General features: G+C 39.5%; 1 protein-coding gene across 10 annotated transcripts in view; it reads left to right on the top strand.

Annotated features, from left to right (window-relative positions):
* Positions 1-18,611, top strand: part of FBXO34 (F-box protein 34) — a 152,953-nt gene that overhangs the window by 66,988 nt on the left and 67,354 nt on the right. For 2 of the 10 annotated variants that reach the window (XM_035720142.2, XM_025442486.3), the window contains exon 1: positions 3,241-3,344. The exons of 1 other annotated variant lie outside the window; for it this stretch is intronic. Coding sequence is in view for 2 of the 9 variants with exons in the window: in XM_025442480.3 (XP_025298265.2) it covers positions 3,946-4,103 (158 nt within the window). In the remaining 7 variants the exon portion in view is untranslated. Of the gene's footprint in view, positions 1-3,215; positions 3,345-3,603; positions 3,757-3,854; positions 4,104-18,611 lie in introns of those variants that run through there. 7 more of the 10 variants (XM_025442479.3, XM_025442487.2, XM_025442480.3 and 4 more) reach the window with 7 other exon arrangements.

Here is an 18,611-nt window from a genome sequence, read left to right on the forward strand (position 1 = left end):
ACTTAAAAGATCTTTGAAGAACAGAAATTGAGAGTAAGAGTTTTAGAAATTTTATTGGCAATTTGACAATAATTTTATGTGTGCTGAGTTTAATAATAAAGAATTTGGGCTTTTGTCTTTTGTAATTTTCATTTTTTCTAGTAGTTTTATTACATTTTACAAACCAGTCAGTTTGTATTAAGAAAAAACCAAACTGGCTCTTAACCACAGTCTGAGAAACACTCAGAATTAGACTAAAGACTCTAATAGGACTTTTGACAATGACAATATGCTATCCACATGCAAAGCAGTGTCATTTCAGTTTATTTTTTTTTAATTTTTTTTTGTCATTTCAGTTTAATGATATCTCTGTCTTTAACTCATCTGAAATTCCCCCAAACGATACACTGACATGGTGAAAATGCTGGAATCTTTGCTAAGTTTGGCTCTATGTCACCTGTACAATCCTGGTCAAACAGTTTAAGTCTTTGAACCTCGGCCTCCTCATCTGTAATAACAACAATACTCACCTCAGAGAGGTGTTTTTCTGATTAAATGGAAGAGTGTATGTAATACACAGAATAGTGCCTGGGTCAAACATTGTAAATGGAATAAATGTTGGATATTAATGAGCTGCAGTAAACACTATTATAAAATGGAGATCATTTGTCTATCATCATAAGAAAAGTACAGATTAACATGTTATAATTATCTGTTAAACATTTAAACAATATCAAGTACAAGATCTTTTGGTGGATACTGGGATATAATCCTTGTCCTCTAGCAGTTTAGAACTTAGCAGAGGATATTAAATACACACATGTAAGATGTGTGTGGAGTAAAATAAAGGCCATAGCCCTTTATTTTAATAAATAAATATAATATTTGTTTATAATTATATATAAATATATATTTATATATATTTTTATCTTAATATTTTAAGATAAAATAATATTTTATCTTAATTTTCCTATGGCCTAGGAAATTCCTAAATTAATGAGGGAAATTAATTTTTTTATTCTTCTAAGAAAGCAAGAGTTTTTTTTTTTTTTTTAAAGATTTTATTTATTTGAGAGAGAGAGAGAAAGAGAGAGACAGAGTGACAGAAGAAGAGGGAGAAGCAGACTTCCTGCTGAGCAGGGAGCCCAATGTGGGACTTGATCCCAGACCTGAGCTGAAGGTAGACACTTAACCAACTGAGCCACCCAGGCATCATAAGTGAGAGGTTTTATTTATTATTTATTTTTATTTTTAAAAAGATTTTATTTATTTATTCATGAGAGACAGAGAGAGAAAGAGGCAGAGACATAGGCAGAGGGAGAAACAGGCTCCATGCAGGGAGCCCGACATGGGATTCGATCCCAGGACTCCAGGATCATGCCCTGGGCCAAAGGCAGGCGCCAAACCGCTGAGCCACCCAGGGATCCCAAGTGAGAGGTTTTAAAGACAGTTTTGGTGATGAACTTAAAAGGATAGGATTGATGTTTTAGAACTTTGAGTCCAGTATGACACAGAGAAGTTTCAAATGATCATGATATATTAAGCTAACATTGGTTGGGTATTAAATCAGATATACACTTTGGTGTCAATATGTATAGTCTGATTCCCTTCCCAATTTTTATTAAAATGATGTGTATAGATAAAGGCCTAGATGGAGAAGTTAAATGATTATTTCTTGGTGGTGAGATTATGGTAAATATTTGTTTTCCTTATTCTTTTAATTCAAAAATGTTTTTTTTCATATTCAAGGTTTTATACATATGTATTATATGAGAGTTTTATAATTGGACAAAACTACTTTTTAAAGAGCTGGCTCAACTCAAAGCTGCTAATTTAAGTATAACTTAGTGGAACCTTTAAAAAACTATTTTGGCAGTTTGTATTAATAACTATAAATGTATGGATACACTTTCACCTAGTGATTCCATTTCTGGGTATTTATCTTTAAAGATCTGCATTCATGAGAATGTCCTGTGACTTCTCTGTCATGGCAAAGAAAGAAGGGAATAGGTTCTGTCCAAGAATAGAGATTTCAGTAAAATGTCGGTGTCTTACTTAAAATAATGTTATTCAGCTATTAAAATGCCTAGGAAAAAATAAAAAAAAAATGCCTAGGAAGCTTATTTGAAATATGAAAAGTACTTCTATGTGTGGAAAAACAGGAACCCACACTGTGTGCACTGTGTGATGACAACATTGTAAAACAAATATGCACGGGACGAGCAGTCTAGAAATAACCCTGGATGCTGACAGTGGCCGTGTTTGCGTGAAGCAGTTTTTATTGTCCTCATGGTTTACTATGCGGTTAAATTATTATTATTATTATTATTATTATTATTATTATTATTTTGCCATGAAAGCAAAAGATCATTTTATTTTAAATATTTTATTTATTTTTAAATATGTATTTATTTATTTATTTATTTGAGACACAGAGGTAGAAGCAGGCTCCATGCAGGGAGCCCAGTGTGGGAACCCAGGATCATGCCCTGGGCCAAGGGCAGGCATTAAACCGCTGAGCCATCCAGGGATCCCGCAAATGATCATTTTAAAGCCTGGGTATAAAAAAAGTTTCATCACCGGCACTCTGATTTGAGAGCACTAAATAAATTAGTAAAGCATTAAGAACCGAATTCTCTATTCCTTTACCAATACGATTCCTTGACAATGCTTTACAAAATCCCTTGCCAGGAAACTGATTCCTTAGGCTTCTACAGACCACATTTTTGAGATTGTCCGCCTGAGAAGTTTATCGGGGCGCAGCAGTCCTGCCGTGATTTGCGTAGAAACAAACGGCAGAAGGGACGCTCTCCTTTTCTACGGGAGACCTCTCGGATCCCGCCTTCCCGGCTGGTGGCAGGACCCAAACTGGAAGCCGAGGCTACGAGGGTATCTGATGGGCTCTAACAGCAGACCCAGCCACGAGCGCGCCGACCGTGCTGCCTGCGGGCCGGACGCCGGCGTTGCTCCGCTGCTGGCTCGCCGGGCTCCACGCCCTCCGCGGCCGCCCCGCTCCACCACCTGGCGGGGCCGGCGGATTCTTCACCCTTTTGAAGTCCCTCGCTCTTTGCGTCCCCGGCGCCCGGAGTACCGCGGAAAGCCCGGCAGGGGTCGCTGCAACCCCCGCGGTGCCGGCGGCCCCGCCCCCCGCCAACCGTCGATTGGGCCGGCGCGTGACGTCACGGCGTTTTAGCCAAACAAATGGGTTTCGGGGCGAGCGTTGGGCTCCGCCGCGCCGCGCTGGGCGCTCGGTCCGCCTCAGCGGTGGGGAGCGAGCCAGGCCTCCCGCCGCCGCCGCCGCCGCCGCCGCCGCCGCATCGGGGTGTGCAGCCCCGGGCCAGGCCCCGGGCGGGGCAGGAGCGCAGGTGGGTGGCGGCCGCGGAAGGGCGTGGCGTGAGGGCTGCGCGGGCCGGGTCCTGCGGCGGCGGCCACGGTGGCCGCTCCCCGCCCCCTCCCGCCGTCTGCTGCGCTCCCGGGGCGCCGCGCGGGGCGGGCGGGGGCGGGGGCGCCGGCCGCGGCTCTAGGGCAGGGGCCGCAGGCGCCCCCGCGGGCCACGGGAGGTCGGGCGGGCCGGCAGGCGGCAGCCGCTTTCCCGGCCCGGGCTGCAGCTCCCGAGGTCGCGGATAGGCCGTGAGGAGGCACTGGACCGGCTCCGCTCACCTCGGTGCCCCGCGGCCGAGGAGCGCGTCGGGCTCGGGGCTCGGGGGGCGGGGGGGCGCCTCGCCTGGTCGCGCCCGCCTGGGCTCGGCCGCCCTGCGCCCCACCGCCCCGTTGCAGGTGAGCTGACGCCTGCCCTTAACCTCCCGCGGGGACCGGGCAGCACCGGGGGCTCCGCAGCCCCCCCCCCCCCCCCCGGCCTCCCGGCAGGCGCGAGTCGACCGCGGGTCGGCCCCGGGCAGCGATGAGGTCATAGTGCTTTGGGGCCGCGTGTGTGTGACGTCAGGGGTTTCCAGGCGATGGGCTGTGATGTCACAGCAGGCCCCGGCGGGGACCTTGGCGCGCGGAAGGGCGGGGAGGACCGGGAGAGGAGAGGAGAGGAGAGAAAGGAAGTTGGGTCTTGTACCGACGCCTGGAATCGCAGCGGATTTGAATCGAAAGTGGTTCGGTATCAGCATTTCGCAATTGTAATAATTTGTCAAGTTCTTTAACTTCCTTTCAAACGAGCATTGTTAGTACAGTTCAATATAAGACACGTTTGATTTAGAAAAATCGAAGTCATTAAGTCCGGAGGTTTGGGTGGCGGCGGTGGGGGGGGGGGTGGGGGTGGGGGTGGGGGTGGGGGTTGGGTGTTTAAATGCCTTTCTAGAAGCTGATCTCATAGTTTGATGGTTTGTGATTGGAATTGCTGAAGAAATAGAACCCAGTCGGTGCTGATAATTCAGTTTGCCTTACTCTTTTTTTTTTTTTTTTTTTGCTACACAATCTTGAAATTATATACAGTATCTGCATTTTTGTTAGCGGCTAGGAAGAGACAAGGGATCTTAAATGAACTTTTTCTGTTGTGGAAGGGCAGGAGGGAGGTTTGAATTAATTTCACTAGTTTAACTAGGTTGTCCTTGTCCTGTGCTATCATGGATGATTGAGGGTTTTCTATGGTTATAATTCATCAACACGCCATTTTTGTTGTTGTTGTTGTTGTTGTTGTTGTTGCTTTCCTGCTAAGACTGGGCAATGACAGTAACATATCCCAAGACTGCTTGTCTGGACGGGTAACTGAAATTTTGTGTGTTGCTTTCAAATATGAACCTAGCAGAATTTCATTAAAGTGTCTTGCCTGTGAATGTTATTTTTCTTTCAGAGCTTTCAAACCCGATCAGTCCAGCCCAGAAAAGAAGCTAGTCACTTGGCATTACTGACCCTCTTTAGGTATTTCAGCATATCAATATAATTTATTCCTCTTTGTAGGATTACTTAAATAGAATCTAGTTTAAAAGCCTTGAAATTGAAGCATATTTACAATTTAGGGTCTTCAGCTGGAAGCTTGGGTAGGACTCCTCAGCCTTCCTCATTGACCTTGATTTGTATTGGTTTTGTGTTGTTAATACTCCGTCTTCTCCATTTGCTCTTTAAAAGTGATCGATAAGGGATTGTCTCCCTGGATTTTGCACCAACATGCTGGTGGAAGTTATGTTGTGTATGTTAACACAGGAAATGAAAGGAAAAATTTACTTTTGTATTTGACTGGAAGTTCACAAAAGAAGGCTTTCTTAGAAATCTCGTTTTGATCCTTGCTCACCATACCTTGGAAATTTGACAACATTGTGTGTACTACTGAAAATTATGTTTTTCTTTTAAGAAATTAGGAATTTACATGTTGACAATGTTGATTGAAGGCTCTGAAGACAGAATTTGAACCTTTACATCTTCAAGACTGATAGTTACAGAGTTAAGGTAAAACTGCTGATATTGAGGGTGTTAGTCAACCTACTCTAAGATGCAAGGATCATGGCAAGATACTATGTAATGAAATTGAAGGAGGTTCAGAAGGACACTTGCATGTGTCTTTTCCAAGTAACCTTTCTGGGGCACTCTATGTGGCTCTGGGTAAATTGTGTTTATGGGAAGGGAGGAAAATCTAACTAAATGTGAGTTGAAAGACATATAAATGATGAAAATAAAATAGCTCCTCCCTGGCAGTGTTTTTCCCCCCTCTATTTTGTTTAGTAGTTACGATTTTTTTTTCCTAATGGAAAATGAGATAATAGGTGGAGAATAATGTCTTTTGTGTATTCTGATGTGATTGAGGAACAATGACAGGTATAAAAAAGCCAGCTTATGTAAACAGTTGTATAACTAACAAGGCATAACTCTTCTGAAACATTTTTACAGCTTGTTTCTACCTTTGGCCTTGGTAGATGTTTTTCTACCCAGGCCTTGCAGTTTTGGGTCTGGGAAGTAGCTTTTACTTCTTATAAATGGGAATTTATTTGAAGTCAGGCTTATTATTATTTTAACATATTTTGTTATCTTATTCAGTTACCACATTTGAAAGGACTGAATCATTCATTAGTGATTATCCATCTTTCTGACAGCTAAAGCAAATATGAAGAATGAGAGTGCTGTATTTCATGAATTTTCCGAAATCTTTGGATATGCTTATTGGATCGATTCTATTAACATGTAGAATATAAATTCTTAAAATTTCTACTTTATTTTCTGAACTTAAATTTATGCTTAGTTTAATTTGGACAGTTTTGGTATTCTAGTAAGCCTTAATCTTGTTTTAATATTTGTTGGGAGAGAACATACCAATCATTAGGGACATCGTTTAGTGTTATCTTCCAAAATTTGCAGCTGTTTAGAACCAGACACTTGAGGGACGCTACTGTGATATAATGAATGCCTTCGTTGTTAAGTCATGTGTGACAAAGGCAAAATTCAGCAAGTGCATAACCTACAGTTCTTTGGAAGCAACAACAAAAAGAGAGCTGATTAACTCCAGAAGCATTTAGGTTGTCTTGAAATTGAATTTCTAATGACAGACATTCTTTATCCTTATAAAATTTAACTTCTCTGTGTGCATGATTATGGTATTTTGAAGTTGATGAACATACTGTATCATCTAGGGAAGTACTAATGATTAAAATGTAGGTGTTTCTTAACACTCGCTGAAGGAATTTATCAACTTTTCATTTCCAACTCCATCTTCTAGTTAGCTCTCCACAGAAGAAACTCCTGATGCCTCCTTTTAAGTATTCAGCTTCACGTTTCTTACCCTCAGGACAATGTAGGTATAAATACAAAACTAAGCATTAATATGTGTGATTAAATATTATTAAATGTTGTTGTAAGGCATGGGTTTCATTCATCCAACAGACATTTTTTGAGTACCTTTGTACCAGGTACTCAGCCAGGGGCTGTGACATTCAGATAAATTGTCCTTGCTGCAAGGATCCTTGACCTTTGTTTTAATATTCCCTTGCCATGGAGAGCCATGGGTTTGAGGAGCCAGATTTGGACCGAGGGTGAACCATTTATGTTATGCCAGATTGACCTCATCTGAAGGTCAGTTTAAGGAGATACTTAGAAACTCAGGTGAAAAGAATGGGAAACATTATCATACAGGCAAAGGGTCTAGATTCCACAGATTTGTATTACTCTAAAATGAATGGAGCTTAGTGAGTGAGCACTTTTGAGTCCAGAACGAGCACTCAAGGCCAGAACTAGTCTGTGTAAGTAGTCTAAAATTAGAGCTAGAGCAAGGAGGTAGAATCTAGACATCTCACTCTGAGGCATATATGTATGCCTTCTTTTTCTTCTCTAAGGTTGTTCCTTTTATTTTGTTATTGTTTTCATTCCTTTTTTTTTTTTTTTTAAGATTTTATTTATTTATCCATGAGAGACACAGAGAGATGCAGAGACATAAGCAGAGGGAGAAGCAGGCTCCATGCAGGGAGCCCAATGTGGGACTCGATCGCTTGTCTCCACGATCACGCCCTGGGCTGAAGGCAGTGCCAAACTGCTGAGCCACCCAGGATGCCATTCATTCCTTTTCTTGACAAACCTACAAAATATGTGAGCCTCTCACAGCCTTCATTTCCACTTTTTGCTTTCTTTCCCTGACATTTTATTATGAAAAGTTTTAATCACAGAAAAGTTGCAAGAATTCTATTTAGAACAGTAGAATATCTAAGTACATATGAACCTAGATTCTATAATTTATAGTTCGTATTTTGCCGTATGTACTTACATATCCATCATCCTAACCTCCCTCTCTCTTCCTCCATTCATCAATCCATCTTCTATTTTGTTGTATTTCATAGTCAGTATATTTTGCCCCAAATACTTCAGTGTGCCCATCATGAGCTATTTGTTTACTTTTTTTTTTTTTTTTAAGAGAGTGAGCTTGAGAGTGCATGAATGGGGGAGTGGGGTGCAGGCAAAGGAAGAGAGAGAGAATTTCAGACCCCACACAGGGCTTGATCTCACAACCCTGATCTCATGACCTGAGCTAAAATCAAGAGTCAGACGCTTAACTGACTGAGCCCCCAGGCACCCCTGTTTACTTGTTTGTTTGTTTTTTAATGTAAAACTTATATACAGCAAAATGGAGTGAGTACTGAGTGACAGTTTGTGAAAAGCTAAACACAGATTCCCTTAATGTAACAGAGTCAAGTCTTTTATAATTTTGCTCTTTCTGTGCAAAGACCATAGGTATTGTTTTAGCTTCCTGAGATAGAAACTATTGAAATCAGTTGTACCATTTAGATTTTTATGTCTTGGATATAACGGAAAATCAACTCAAATTTAGTAGCTTACAGTATTGAAAAGTCTAAAGGTGAAGCTTGATCCACTTGTACTTAATGTGATCAGAATCTCATCCTTCTTTTTTCCTTTATTTAATGAGCTCTGCTTCTGCTGTGTTTGTCCCTTTGTGGTCCGAGCATGTTTGTCAGCAGCGCAGGCTCTAGGTCCTCATTCCATCAAATCCAGAAGGGAAGGATAGTGCCTCAACAGAAGCTGTAGGCAGGGCTCTTGACCTTTGTTCCTTCATCCTTGGGCAGTCTGAAGTCTATAGGACCCCTTTCCTGAGTGTTTTATTTTAATTTTTTGAAAAAACAGTTAAGTGTAACACTATTTCACCAGTGGCCCTCAAGGCCACCCAGCCTCATCCCACCTCATGGAGGGAGTGGATCACCAGTGGCCTCCCACTTACTGTACACCTCATGTCACTTCATCATGCCAAACTAGAGTCAAGCTCAACGGGATCTTCTTTCCATGTTCCTTTGGCTGTGGTGTTGCTGGATAGTAGGTAGGGACAGTAGGAATCTTGTTTGTGTGCATCACTAATTTTTAGTTGGTGAGGCATTTAGCTACCTTAAGAGAATCATAGTTACTCCCACCATTAACACAGTCTTCATTGAATTTCTTCACTTTGACATTTAGAGCACTGGGCAGAAATCTCATTGTGTCAACACTCACCAAGGGGCTTCATAGTTATTTTTAAATAAAGTACATAGGTCTGCAAAGAGCAGTTATAAAATTTTTTTTTTAAGATTTTATTTATTTGAGAGCAGGAGAGAGCAGAGTAAGAGGGAGGGACAGGGAGAGAAGCAGCCTGCCCGCTGAGCAGGGAGCCTGATGCGGTGCTCCATCCTAGGACTCTGGGATCATGACCTGAGCGGAAGGTAGATGCTTAAGTGACTGAGCCACCCAGCAGCCCCCAAAATATATATATTTTTAATGTACTTCTTTGTTAAGTAATAAGATTTAGTATGGGTCTAATAATTTCCAAGTAGTGATGAACATTGTCACTATTTGTAAGCGTTTGCAACCAGTGACAATGTGATAGGAAATCTGTGATTTTTGCTGGTGGCAAAGTGACTGGGTATTAATTAATATTGTGGTCCTTTACTGAATTCACAAAAGAATGACTTGCTAAATTTCTGTTAAAATCAGTGAAGTTTAAGATATCCTTCACCCCTTCATTTGAGCATACAGACACCCTGAGTTCTATACCCAAACCTTTTGGGGGGGATCTGTGTACTTAAGAAGTATAAGCTAGGAGAGTTTCTCTTCCTAGAGAAACTTCCTAGAAGTATAAGCTAGGAGAGTTTCTCTTCCTTCTCTTCCCAGGAGCCTACTGGATAATGTTTTCATGTATTGACTTTGGGTTATATTGACATTTCTGAACCAACAACTAAGGCTAGATAAGATTTGGTAACTGGTTTAGCCAGCCTGGGCCTACCCCTGCAGCTGAGGTTGGGGTCATTGCTACCTAAACAGCATGATGGCTTAGCCTTTTTTTTCTTTGAGGGAAATTCAGAGGCTACCGGATGCTAAGTAGCAAATAGTAGATGTTTATTATGTGATCCTTAATTCATCCCCTCTCCTTTGCTCCTATAGTCAACCAGTTATTAAATTTTAGTGATTCTTTAATTTGGATCTATCTTTCCCTTGATTAGTCTCTCTCTCTCTTTTTTTTTTTTTTTGATTAGTCTCTTTACTAACATCCTAAGCCTCCCATGTGGAGCATATGGGATAGCCTATTAGGTTGTAGAAAGAAAAGTATTAGAACTTATGGTTATTTTTTTCATTATTTTAGTGTTTATTTTTGTTTTTGTTTTATGCTGTATGTAAAATACAGAAGTTTGGTGGTACACACATATATGTAAAATTTAGAAGTATATACATTTATGTAGGTATATGTTAAAATTGTTTAAATCATGGGAATGGGAAGGTCAGAAAAGTTGAGATAACTGTAGAGCAGTGCTGTTCAATAGAAATACAATGTGAGGGATGCCTGAGTGGCTCAGCGGTTCAGCGTCTGCCTTTGGCTTAGGTGATCCTGGAGTCCGGGGATCGAGTCCCATTTCGGGCTTCCTGCATGGAGCCTGCTTCTTCCTCTACCTGTGTCTCTGCCTCTCTCTCTCTCTCTCTCTCTCTGTCTCTCATGAATAAATAAATAAAATCTTAAAAAAAATATAATGTGAACCGTATGTAATTTAAAATTTTCTAGATTACATTAAAATGGTCAAAAGAAACTGCCGAAAATAATTTTAATAATGTTATTTAACATAATATATCCTAAATGGCATGATTTCAATATGTAATCAATATAAAATTATTGAAATAGTTTACATTAATTTTTTCAGGCAGTCTGAAATTTGATGTTCGTTTTGCATGTAAATTTCATATTAGTTCAGACAGGTGATATCTAAGATGCTCAAGAACCAGATGTGGCTAGTGGCTTCTGTATTGGATAACACAGATCTAGACTAATGATCATTCTGGGTTTAGATTTCTGTAATTCTCTGTGGTTTTATAAATCCATTATTTACTCTCTTCAGTCTTTTTGTACACTTGCTGGGTTAATTGAACAAAAATCCCACTGGGATTTTACTTTCCTGTGTCACATTTTAAAGTAGCTTTTAAGACTTTATAAGGTGGTTCATACCATCTTTCTTCTTCACATGTTTCTTTTTTTTTTTTAATTTATTTTTTATTGGTGTTCAATTTACTAACATACAGAATAACCCCCAGTGCCCGTCACCCATTCACTCCCACCCCCCACCCTCCTCCCCTTCTACCACCCCTAGTTCGTTTCCCAGAGTTAGCAGTCTTTACGTTCTGTCTCCCTTTCTGATATTTCCCACACATTTCTTCCCCCTTCCCTTATATTCCCTTTCACTATTATTTATATTCCCCAAATGAATGAGAACATATAATGTTTGTCCTTCTCCGACTGGCTTACTTCACTCAGCATAATACCCTCCAGTTCCATCCACGTTGAAGCAAATGGTGGGTATTTGTCATTTCTAATAGCTGAGTACTTCACATGTTTCTGGGACTGCCTGCAATAATCCTGGGGTTCAGTTAGGTAGTTTCCTCAGCTGTGCCTTCCCTTTTTATTTCTCCAAATGTTATCATCCGTTATGAGGATCCTGTTCCTATAAAACCTCTTTGGACCCTCCAGTCTCTCTACAATAGATTTCCTGAGCTTCCACTGTGTGTATTGAATACTCAGTCACTTAGCACTTTAGCACTTCATCATATACCATTGTTTGTTGTTACTGTTTCATAAATATTATTAGTCTTATCTCTCTTACTGAATGCTAAGCTTCATATCTTGTTTCCAAATTGTTTTTTTTTTTAATTTTTATTTATTTATTCATGAGAGATACAGAGAGAGAGAGAGAGAGGCAGAGACACAGGCTGAGGGAGAAGCAGGCTCCATGCAGGGAGACCGATGTGGGACTCGATCCTGGGAGTCCAGGATCATGCCCTGGGCCAAAGGCAGACACTTTAACCGCTGAGCCACCCAGGCATCCCTTGTTTCCAAATTTAGATATATAGTTAAAGGCTTAGTTCTACATCTAGTGTGGGACTCAAACTCACAACCCTGAGATCAAGAGTCACGTGTTCCTCCAACTGAGCCAGCCAGACCCCCTTTTCCCCCCTCATCTTAAGGGGGAATTTAAATTTGTAACTTTAAATTTTTTGAAATTCTGTTTTGTTTTCTACTCTGCTGGTTAACTTAGACTCTACCTTTCTAGCAAATTCGGTTGTAGGAGTTTGTATATTGAAGAATTCATTTGGTTCTGGAAAATGAAAGAATTTAATTTTACAAACTAATCTACCTGAAGCTGTACGATCACTCTTGGAACTGCAGGAGGGAATTATTGATTAGATGGAGTTTCTGAAGATGAAATTTGAGTTTGACAAGAAAGTCTCAAAGAACACATTTGCTCTATTGTCTAGGAACCAAGTGTGGCAAACTTGTTCCTAAGTAGGCCAAGAGATTTTATTTCAAGTTCAGTCATCAAGATTATTCTCTGGAGGTTCGTGGTACTTTCTGCACACTACACTTTAGTAGTCCTAGGGGATAGGTTTCTCTGGTTTAGGCAATCTTCTAGAATAAGAACTCTATCATCCATTACAGTGTTTTAGCTCATTTGGAATACCACAAAAAGGACTATGAAAGTGGTTCCTAAAAATAAGTCTAAAGAAGATCATATATAGCTTTATGTTTTAGGAATCCTAGCTTTCATTTGATATTTTCTCTGCCTGTGTTATATTTAACATAGTATATGGTTATCTTGTTAAAATAGCTATAAACCAACATTTTTAACTTGAGGAATTTCAAGGCTTATTTGTTTACTAAAAAAAGTACAATATGTTTTATATGTCAGGCATATGTTAAGCACCTTGGTTAAACTTCCGTCACTTTTTCTCTTAGCACTATCTTATAAATCTTCTATATACTCATTGGCAAATAGCAATCTTTAAGAATATATTCTTTTGTCTTCTTGTTTAACACCTTGTGAGTTTTTCCTCTCTTTTGGCAAATATTATTAAGTAAAATTGTTTTTGTTTGACTATTTACTAAGATACATTAACTTCTGGAAAGTTCTCCTTTTTTTTTTTTTTTAATTAGCAGGAGGTTGTAAGTTTTCCTAAAATTATAAAACATAACTTTACATGCAGGTTGCATATATTTGTAAGACTATGTAGTAAAAAATATTTTTACACTTAAAATATTTTTACACTTAAAAATTATAGTTATAAAACATTTTAGAACTATTGATTTTTTTTTTTTTTAAGATTTTATTTATTCATTCATGAGAGACCCAGAGAGAGAGAGGGAGAAGCAGGCTCCATGCAGGGAGCCCGATGTGGGACTCTGTGCTGGGACTCCATGATCATACCCTGGGCCAAAGGCAGGTGCTAAACCACTGAGCCACCCAGGGATCCCCAGAGCTATTGATTAAAAAAAAAAAAAAAAAATTGGTGGTCTTAAAATTTAAGTGAAAACTTAAGTCAGGATTAGTAATTGTTTTATTTGTGAATTGAAAAAATTATTTTGTTTTTTCCCTTCTTTATTTAATCTAGGGGCTTAGGTTCTGTATTACAAATGTTCTCATAACCCAAAATATTCTTGCATATATTACCAAAAAATTACATAATTCTTAGTGTAGTTATCTTGTTTTACTTTGAGAATCTACCTTGTCTATCCTGCTTAAGTTTTAATTATCCTCTTTTAATAGAGAATGAGGAGTTGTAAAGCTTTTAAGAATTGTTCCTTTATGAATATCTCATGGATTTCACCTTCTTTTAAGGACATAAAGACAAGGGTAGCATGCTTCTTTAAAATATGTAATTAATTTTGAAGATTAAAATTTGTTTGCCAGCTTATTTGTTAGGACTACTTAAATATTATTATGATTTTATTTTATTAAAGATCTGTTTACGTGCCCCCAGTGTTTCTGAGGATTTCTTTTACCAAACACTTGTTGAATTTTTCTCTTGTATAATGGCTCTGGTTTAAATACACGTTGCCTCTTGACCACAGTCATATAATTCAGTGGGAATTCCCTTAAAAGTCTTTTTTTATTTTTTATTTTTTATTTTTATTTATGATAGTCACAGAGAGAGAGAGGCAGAGACCTAGGCAGAGGGAGAAGCAGGCCCCATGCACCGGGAGCCCGACATGGGACTCGATCCCGGGTCTCCAGGATCGTGCCCTGGGCCTAAGGCAGGCGCCAAACCTCTGGGCCACCCAGGGATCCCCTCCTTTAAAAGTCTTAACTGATTTCTTTTTTTTTTTTTTTTTCTTTATTTATTTATGATAGTCACACAGAGAGAGAGAGAGAGAGAGAGAGAGAGAGAGGCAGAGACATAGGCAGAGGGAGAAGCAGGCTCCATGCACCGGGAGCCCGACGTGGGATTCGATCCCGGGTCTCCAGGATCGCGCCCTGGGCCAAAGGCAGGCGCCAAACCGCTGTGCCACCCAGGGATCCCTCTTAACTGATTTCTTGAGTAAATCCCTGAAGGACTAGTCTGACAATTACTAATCTTTGTTTTCTGTAGAATCCGGTAAAAATTTGTTACATTGTTTATACTGTGAAAAAAGGTAACAGGATTAAAATATGTAAATTTTAAAAAAGTGTTGAGAAAGGAATACCAGGGAAGGTCACTTTGATAAATTTCTGAGAAATCCTCATTTTATTTCAATTTCTAATTTAATTCACAGACTTCAGTTACTATTTGTAACTCTTCATAATCTATACTTCCCTAACTAGAAAGAACCTTTTGTATGATCCTTTCAGCTAATCAGAGAAAAATCCTGTTGGCCTTTTGATTTAGCTAGCTGCCTTTGTTTGTTCTTACTAAAAGTAGATAATGAGAAATTAAAAGATAAATAATGTATTTCCAGCAGTAGAATGGCCCCAATGCCTCTCTTTTGTGTTAAAATTTTTGCTTGTCTTTTTTCCTCGAAAGAAGTGTTTTCAGCATTCTCCTTGCCTTTTTCCCCCTTCCAACATTTTCTTTTCTTTTCTTTTTTTTTTTTTTTAAGATTTTATTTATTTATTCATGAGAGACACAGAGGAGAGAGAGGCAGAGACACAGGCAGCGGGAGAAGCAGGCTCCATGCAGGGAGCCCGACGTGGGACTTGATCCTGGGTCTTCAGGATCAGGCCCTGCGCGGAAGGTGGCGCTAAACCACTGAGCTACCTGGGCTGCCCCCAACATTTTCTTTTGTCATTTTTGTGTCTGGTGTTTTTTTGGGTAATTAGTCCAGTATGAGATCATATTGAAACTAAAGTCAATAAGTCTTTAAATCGCTAAAAATCTACATATACCAAAATTTCAAAAATATTAAATGGAATGTTTAATAGGATTAAAGAACATTATTTATTTATTTTTAATTTTATTTATTTATTCATGAGAGAGACAGAGAGACAGAGACATAGGCAGAGGCAGAAGTGGGCTCCGTACAGGGAGCCCGATGTGGGACTCGATCCTGGGACTCCAGGATCACACCCTGGGCCAAAGGCAGATGCTTAACTGCTGAGCCACCCAGGCGTCCCCATTTATTTTTTTAGAGAGGTAATGTGTTCACATGGTTCAAAATATTAAAAGGTGCAAAAAGTGAGTTTTCTCTCTTCTGTCTGTTGAGCACGCTTTTCCCCTCACTGGAGGCAACAGTTCTCTTCTCCCTACTTCTAAAAAACATAAATGATAATATATTCTACATACTATTATCTTGCCTTTTTCATTTGATTTTTGTCTTTTATGTATTGTTATATGAAGAGTGTATTTAGTGATAGAACATCTAAATTAGCAGTGGGTTAAATAACAAAGTATTTCTCTTATAAAAGTTAAGGTGGATGGTCTAGGGCTGATATAGCACTCATGGTATTTCTCACTCTTGTTTTGAGGCATAATGAATACAGTAAAATACACAGGGATTAAGCAGACAGTTTGGTAAGTTTTGACAATTGTATATAACAAACCCTGCAGTTGAGAGAAAGCCATCTAGTCTGTTTTCATTCCTTACCCCACCCCTTGGCTCTTCCCATACTATTCTCTCTCCACTGTTTGTTGCCCATGTCTTTATTGACCTAGCTGGATCTCCAGCTATTGCAGCCCATTCCACACTGCTTGATGCAAGAAGGGGCAAAGGTTCCCTGCCAGCCTTTTTACAGGAAGATTTTTAGAAGCTGCCACTTGACAACATTTCCAATCATGTTTCATTGGCCATACCCATAACAAGTACAGGCATACCTTGTTTTATTGCATTTTACTTTATTGCATTTTGAAGATTTTGCATTATTTACAAAGTGTGGTAATCCTGTGTTGAGCAAATCTATCAGTACCATTTTTTCCAGCAGCATTTGGGCAGTTTGTGTCTCTGTCACATTTTGGTAATTCTTTAGTATTTCAGACCTTTTCATCATTCTATTTGGGTGATTTGCGTGAGTGATCTTTGATTGTAATTGTTTTGGGATGCCACAAACTGTGCCTATATAAGACTATGAACTCAATAAATGTTCTGATTGCTCCACTGACCAACTGTCCTATCCCAAACACCTTGGATCTCCCTATTGCCTGAGACACGACATATTGAAATTAGGCCAATTAATAAACTTAAAGTGGCTTCTCAGTGTTCAAGTGAAAGGAAGAGTTACACATCTCTTACTTTGAAATCAAAGGTAGAAATCATTAAGCTTCATGAAGAAGGCATGTCCAAAGCTGAGACGGGCTGAAAGCTAGGCTTCTTGTGCTGCACAGCCAAGTTATGAATGCAAAGGAAAAGTTCTTGAAGGAAATTAAAAGTGCTACTCCAGTGCATATATGAATGAAGAGAAAACAGAACAGCCTTATTGCTGGTAAGAAGAAAGTTTTAGTATGGGCTGGATAGAAGATCAGACTAGCTACAACATTCCCTTAAGCCTAATCCAGAGCTTGGCCCTCATTGTCTTCAATTCTTTGAAGGCTAAACAAGGTGAGGAAGCTTCAGAAGAAACGTTTGAAACTAGCAGAGGTTGGTTTGTGAGGTTTAAGAAGCCCTCTCAATAACCTAAAAGTGCAAAGTGAAGCAACAAGTGCTGATGTACAAGCTGCAGGTTACCTAGAAGATAAAGAGCTAAAATGATTAATGAAGGTGTCTACATTCAACAACAGATTTTCAATGTAAATGAAGTAGAGTTATGTTGGAAGAAGCAGCCTGTTAGGACTTTTATAGCTAGAAGAAGTTCATGCCTGGTTTCAAGTCTTCAAAGGACAGGCTAACTCTTGTTAAGGGTCTAATGCTAATGATGACTTTAAATCAAAGGCAATGCCAATTTGCCATTCCAGAAATCCCAGAGCCCTTAAGAATTATGCTAACTCTACTCTGCCTGTGCTCTATAATTGGAACAAAGCCTGGATGACAGCACATCTGTTTACAACATGGTTTACCAAATATTTTAAGCCCACTTTTGAGTGATACCTACTGCTCAGATACTGAAATAATCACTGCTCATTGGCCACCCGAGGGCTGTAATGAGGATGTTGTTTTCATGACTGCTAACACAACATCCATTCTGTGGCCCATGGATCAAGGAATCCTTTCGATTTTCAAGTCTTTTTATTTAAGAAACCATTTTGTAAGTCTATATAGCTGTCATAGATTAGTTGTTCCTCTGATGGATCTGGGCAAAATTGAAAACTTTCTGGAAAGGAGGCATCATTCTAGATGTTATTAAGAATATTGTGGTTCCTGGGAGGAGGTCAGATTATCAACATTAACAGGAATCTGGAAGAAGTTGGTTTTAATCCTCATGGATGACTTTAAGAATTTCAAGACGTCAGTGGAGAAAGTAACTGCAGATGTGAAACAGCAAGAGAACTACAATTAGAAGTGGAGCCTGAAGGGTGCCTGGGTGGCTCAGTCTGTTGGGCGTCTGCCTTCAGCGAGGGTCATAATCCCAGGATCCTGGGATTGAGCCCCGCATCAGGCTCTCTGCTTAGTGGGGAGTCTGCTTCTCCCTCTCCCTCTGCATGCCACTCTGCCTGCTTGTGCTCTCTCTGTGTCAAATAAATCTAAAAAAGACCAGAAAAAAGGAAATGGAGCCTGAAGATGGGACTGAGTTGCTGCAGTCTCATAATCAACCTTGAACAGATGAAGAGTTGCTTCTTATACATGAGCAAAAGAATGGTCTCTTGAAGTAGAGTTAACTCCTAGCAAAGATGTAAAGATTGTTGGAATGAAAACAAAGGATTTAGAATATTACATAAACTTAGTTGATAAAGCAGCAGTAAGATTTGAGAGGATTGACTACAATTTGTAAAGGAATTCTGTTGGTAAAATGCTATCAAATAGCACTGCTTTGCTAAGGGAAACTCTTGTGAAAGGAAGAGTCAATGTGGCCGACTTCATTGTTGTTTTTTTTTTTTTTTTTTTTTTTTTTTTTTTTTTTTTAAGAAATTGCCACAGCAACCACTATCCTGATCAGTTACCAGCCATCAGCATAGAGGTTAAGACCCTCTACCAGTAAAAATAATTAAGACTCACGTAAAGCTCAGATGATAGTTAGCACTTTTTAGTAGTAAAGTATTTTGAAATTAATGTATGTCCATTGGTTTGTTAGACTTAATGCTATTGATATTTAATAGACTATAGTGTAAACAACTTTTATGCACTAGAAAAGCAGAAAAGTCATTTTACTCACTTTGTAGTGGTATTTGCTTTTTTTTTTTTTTTTTTTTTTTTTTTTTTTTTTTTTTTTTTTTTTTTTTTTGGTATTTGCTTTTTGTGGTGGTCTGAACTGAACCCACAATATCTCTGAGGTATGCCCCTACTACACAGTAAACTGATAGGAAGACAAGATGAATAATGTGTTTTTTAGGAGTTGCTCTCTTAAAAT

Source organism: Canis lupus, chromosome 8 (assembly GCF_003254725.2).
Source record: "Canis lupus dingo isolate Sandy chromosome 8, ASM325472v2, whole genome shotgun sequence".
Lineage (NCBI taxonomy): Eukaryota > Metazoa > Chordata > Mammalia > Carnivora > Canidae > Canis > Canis lupus.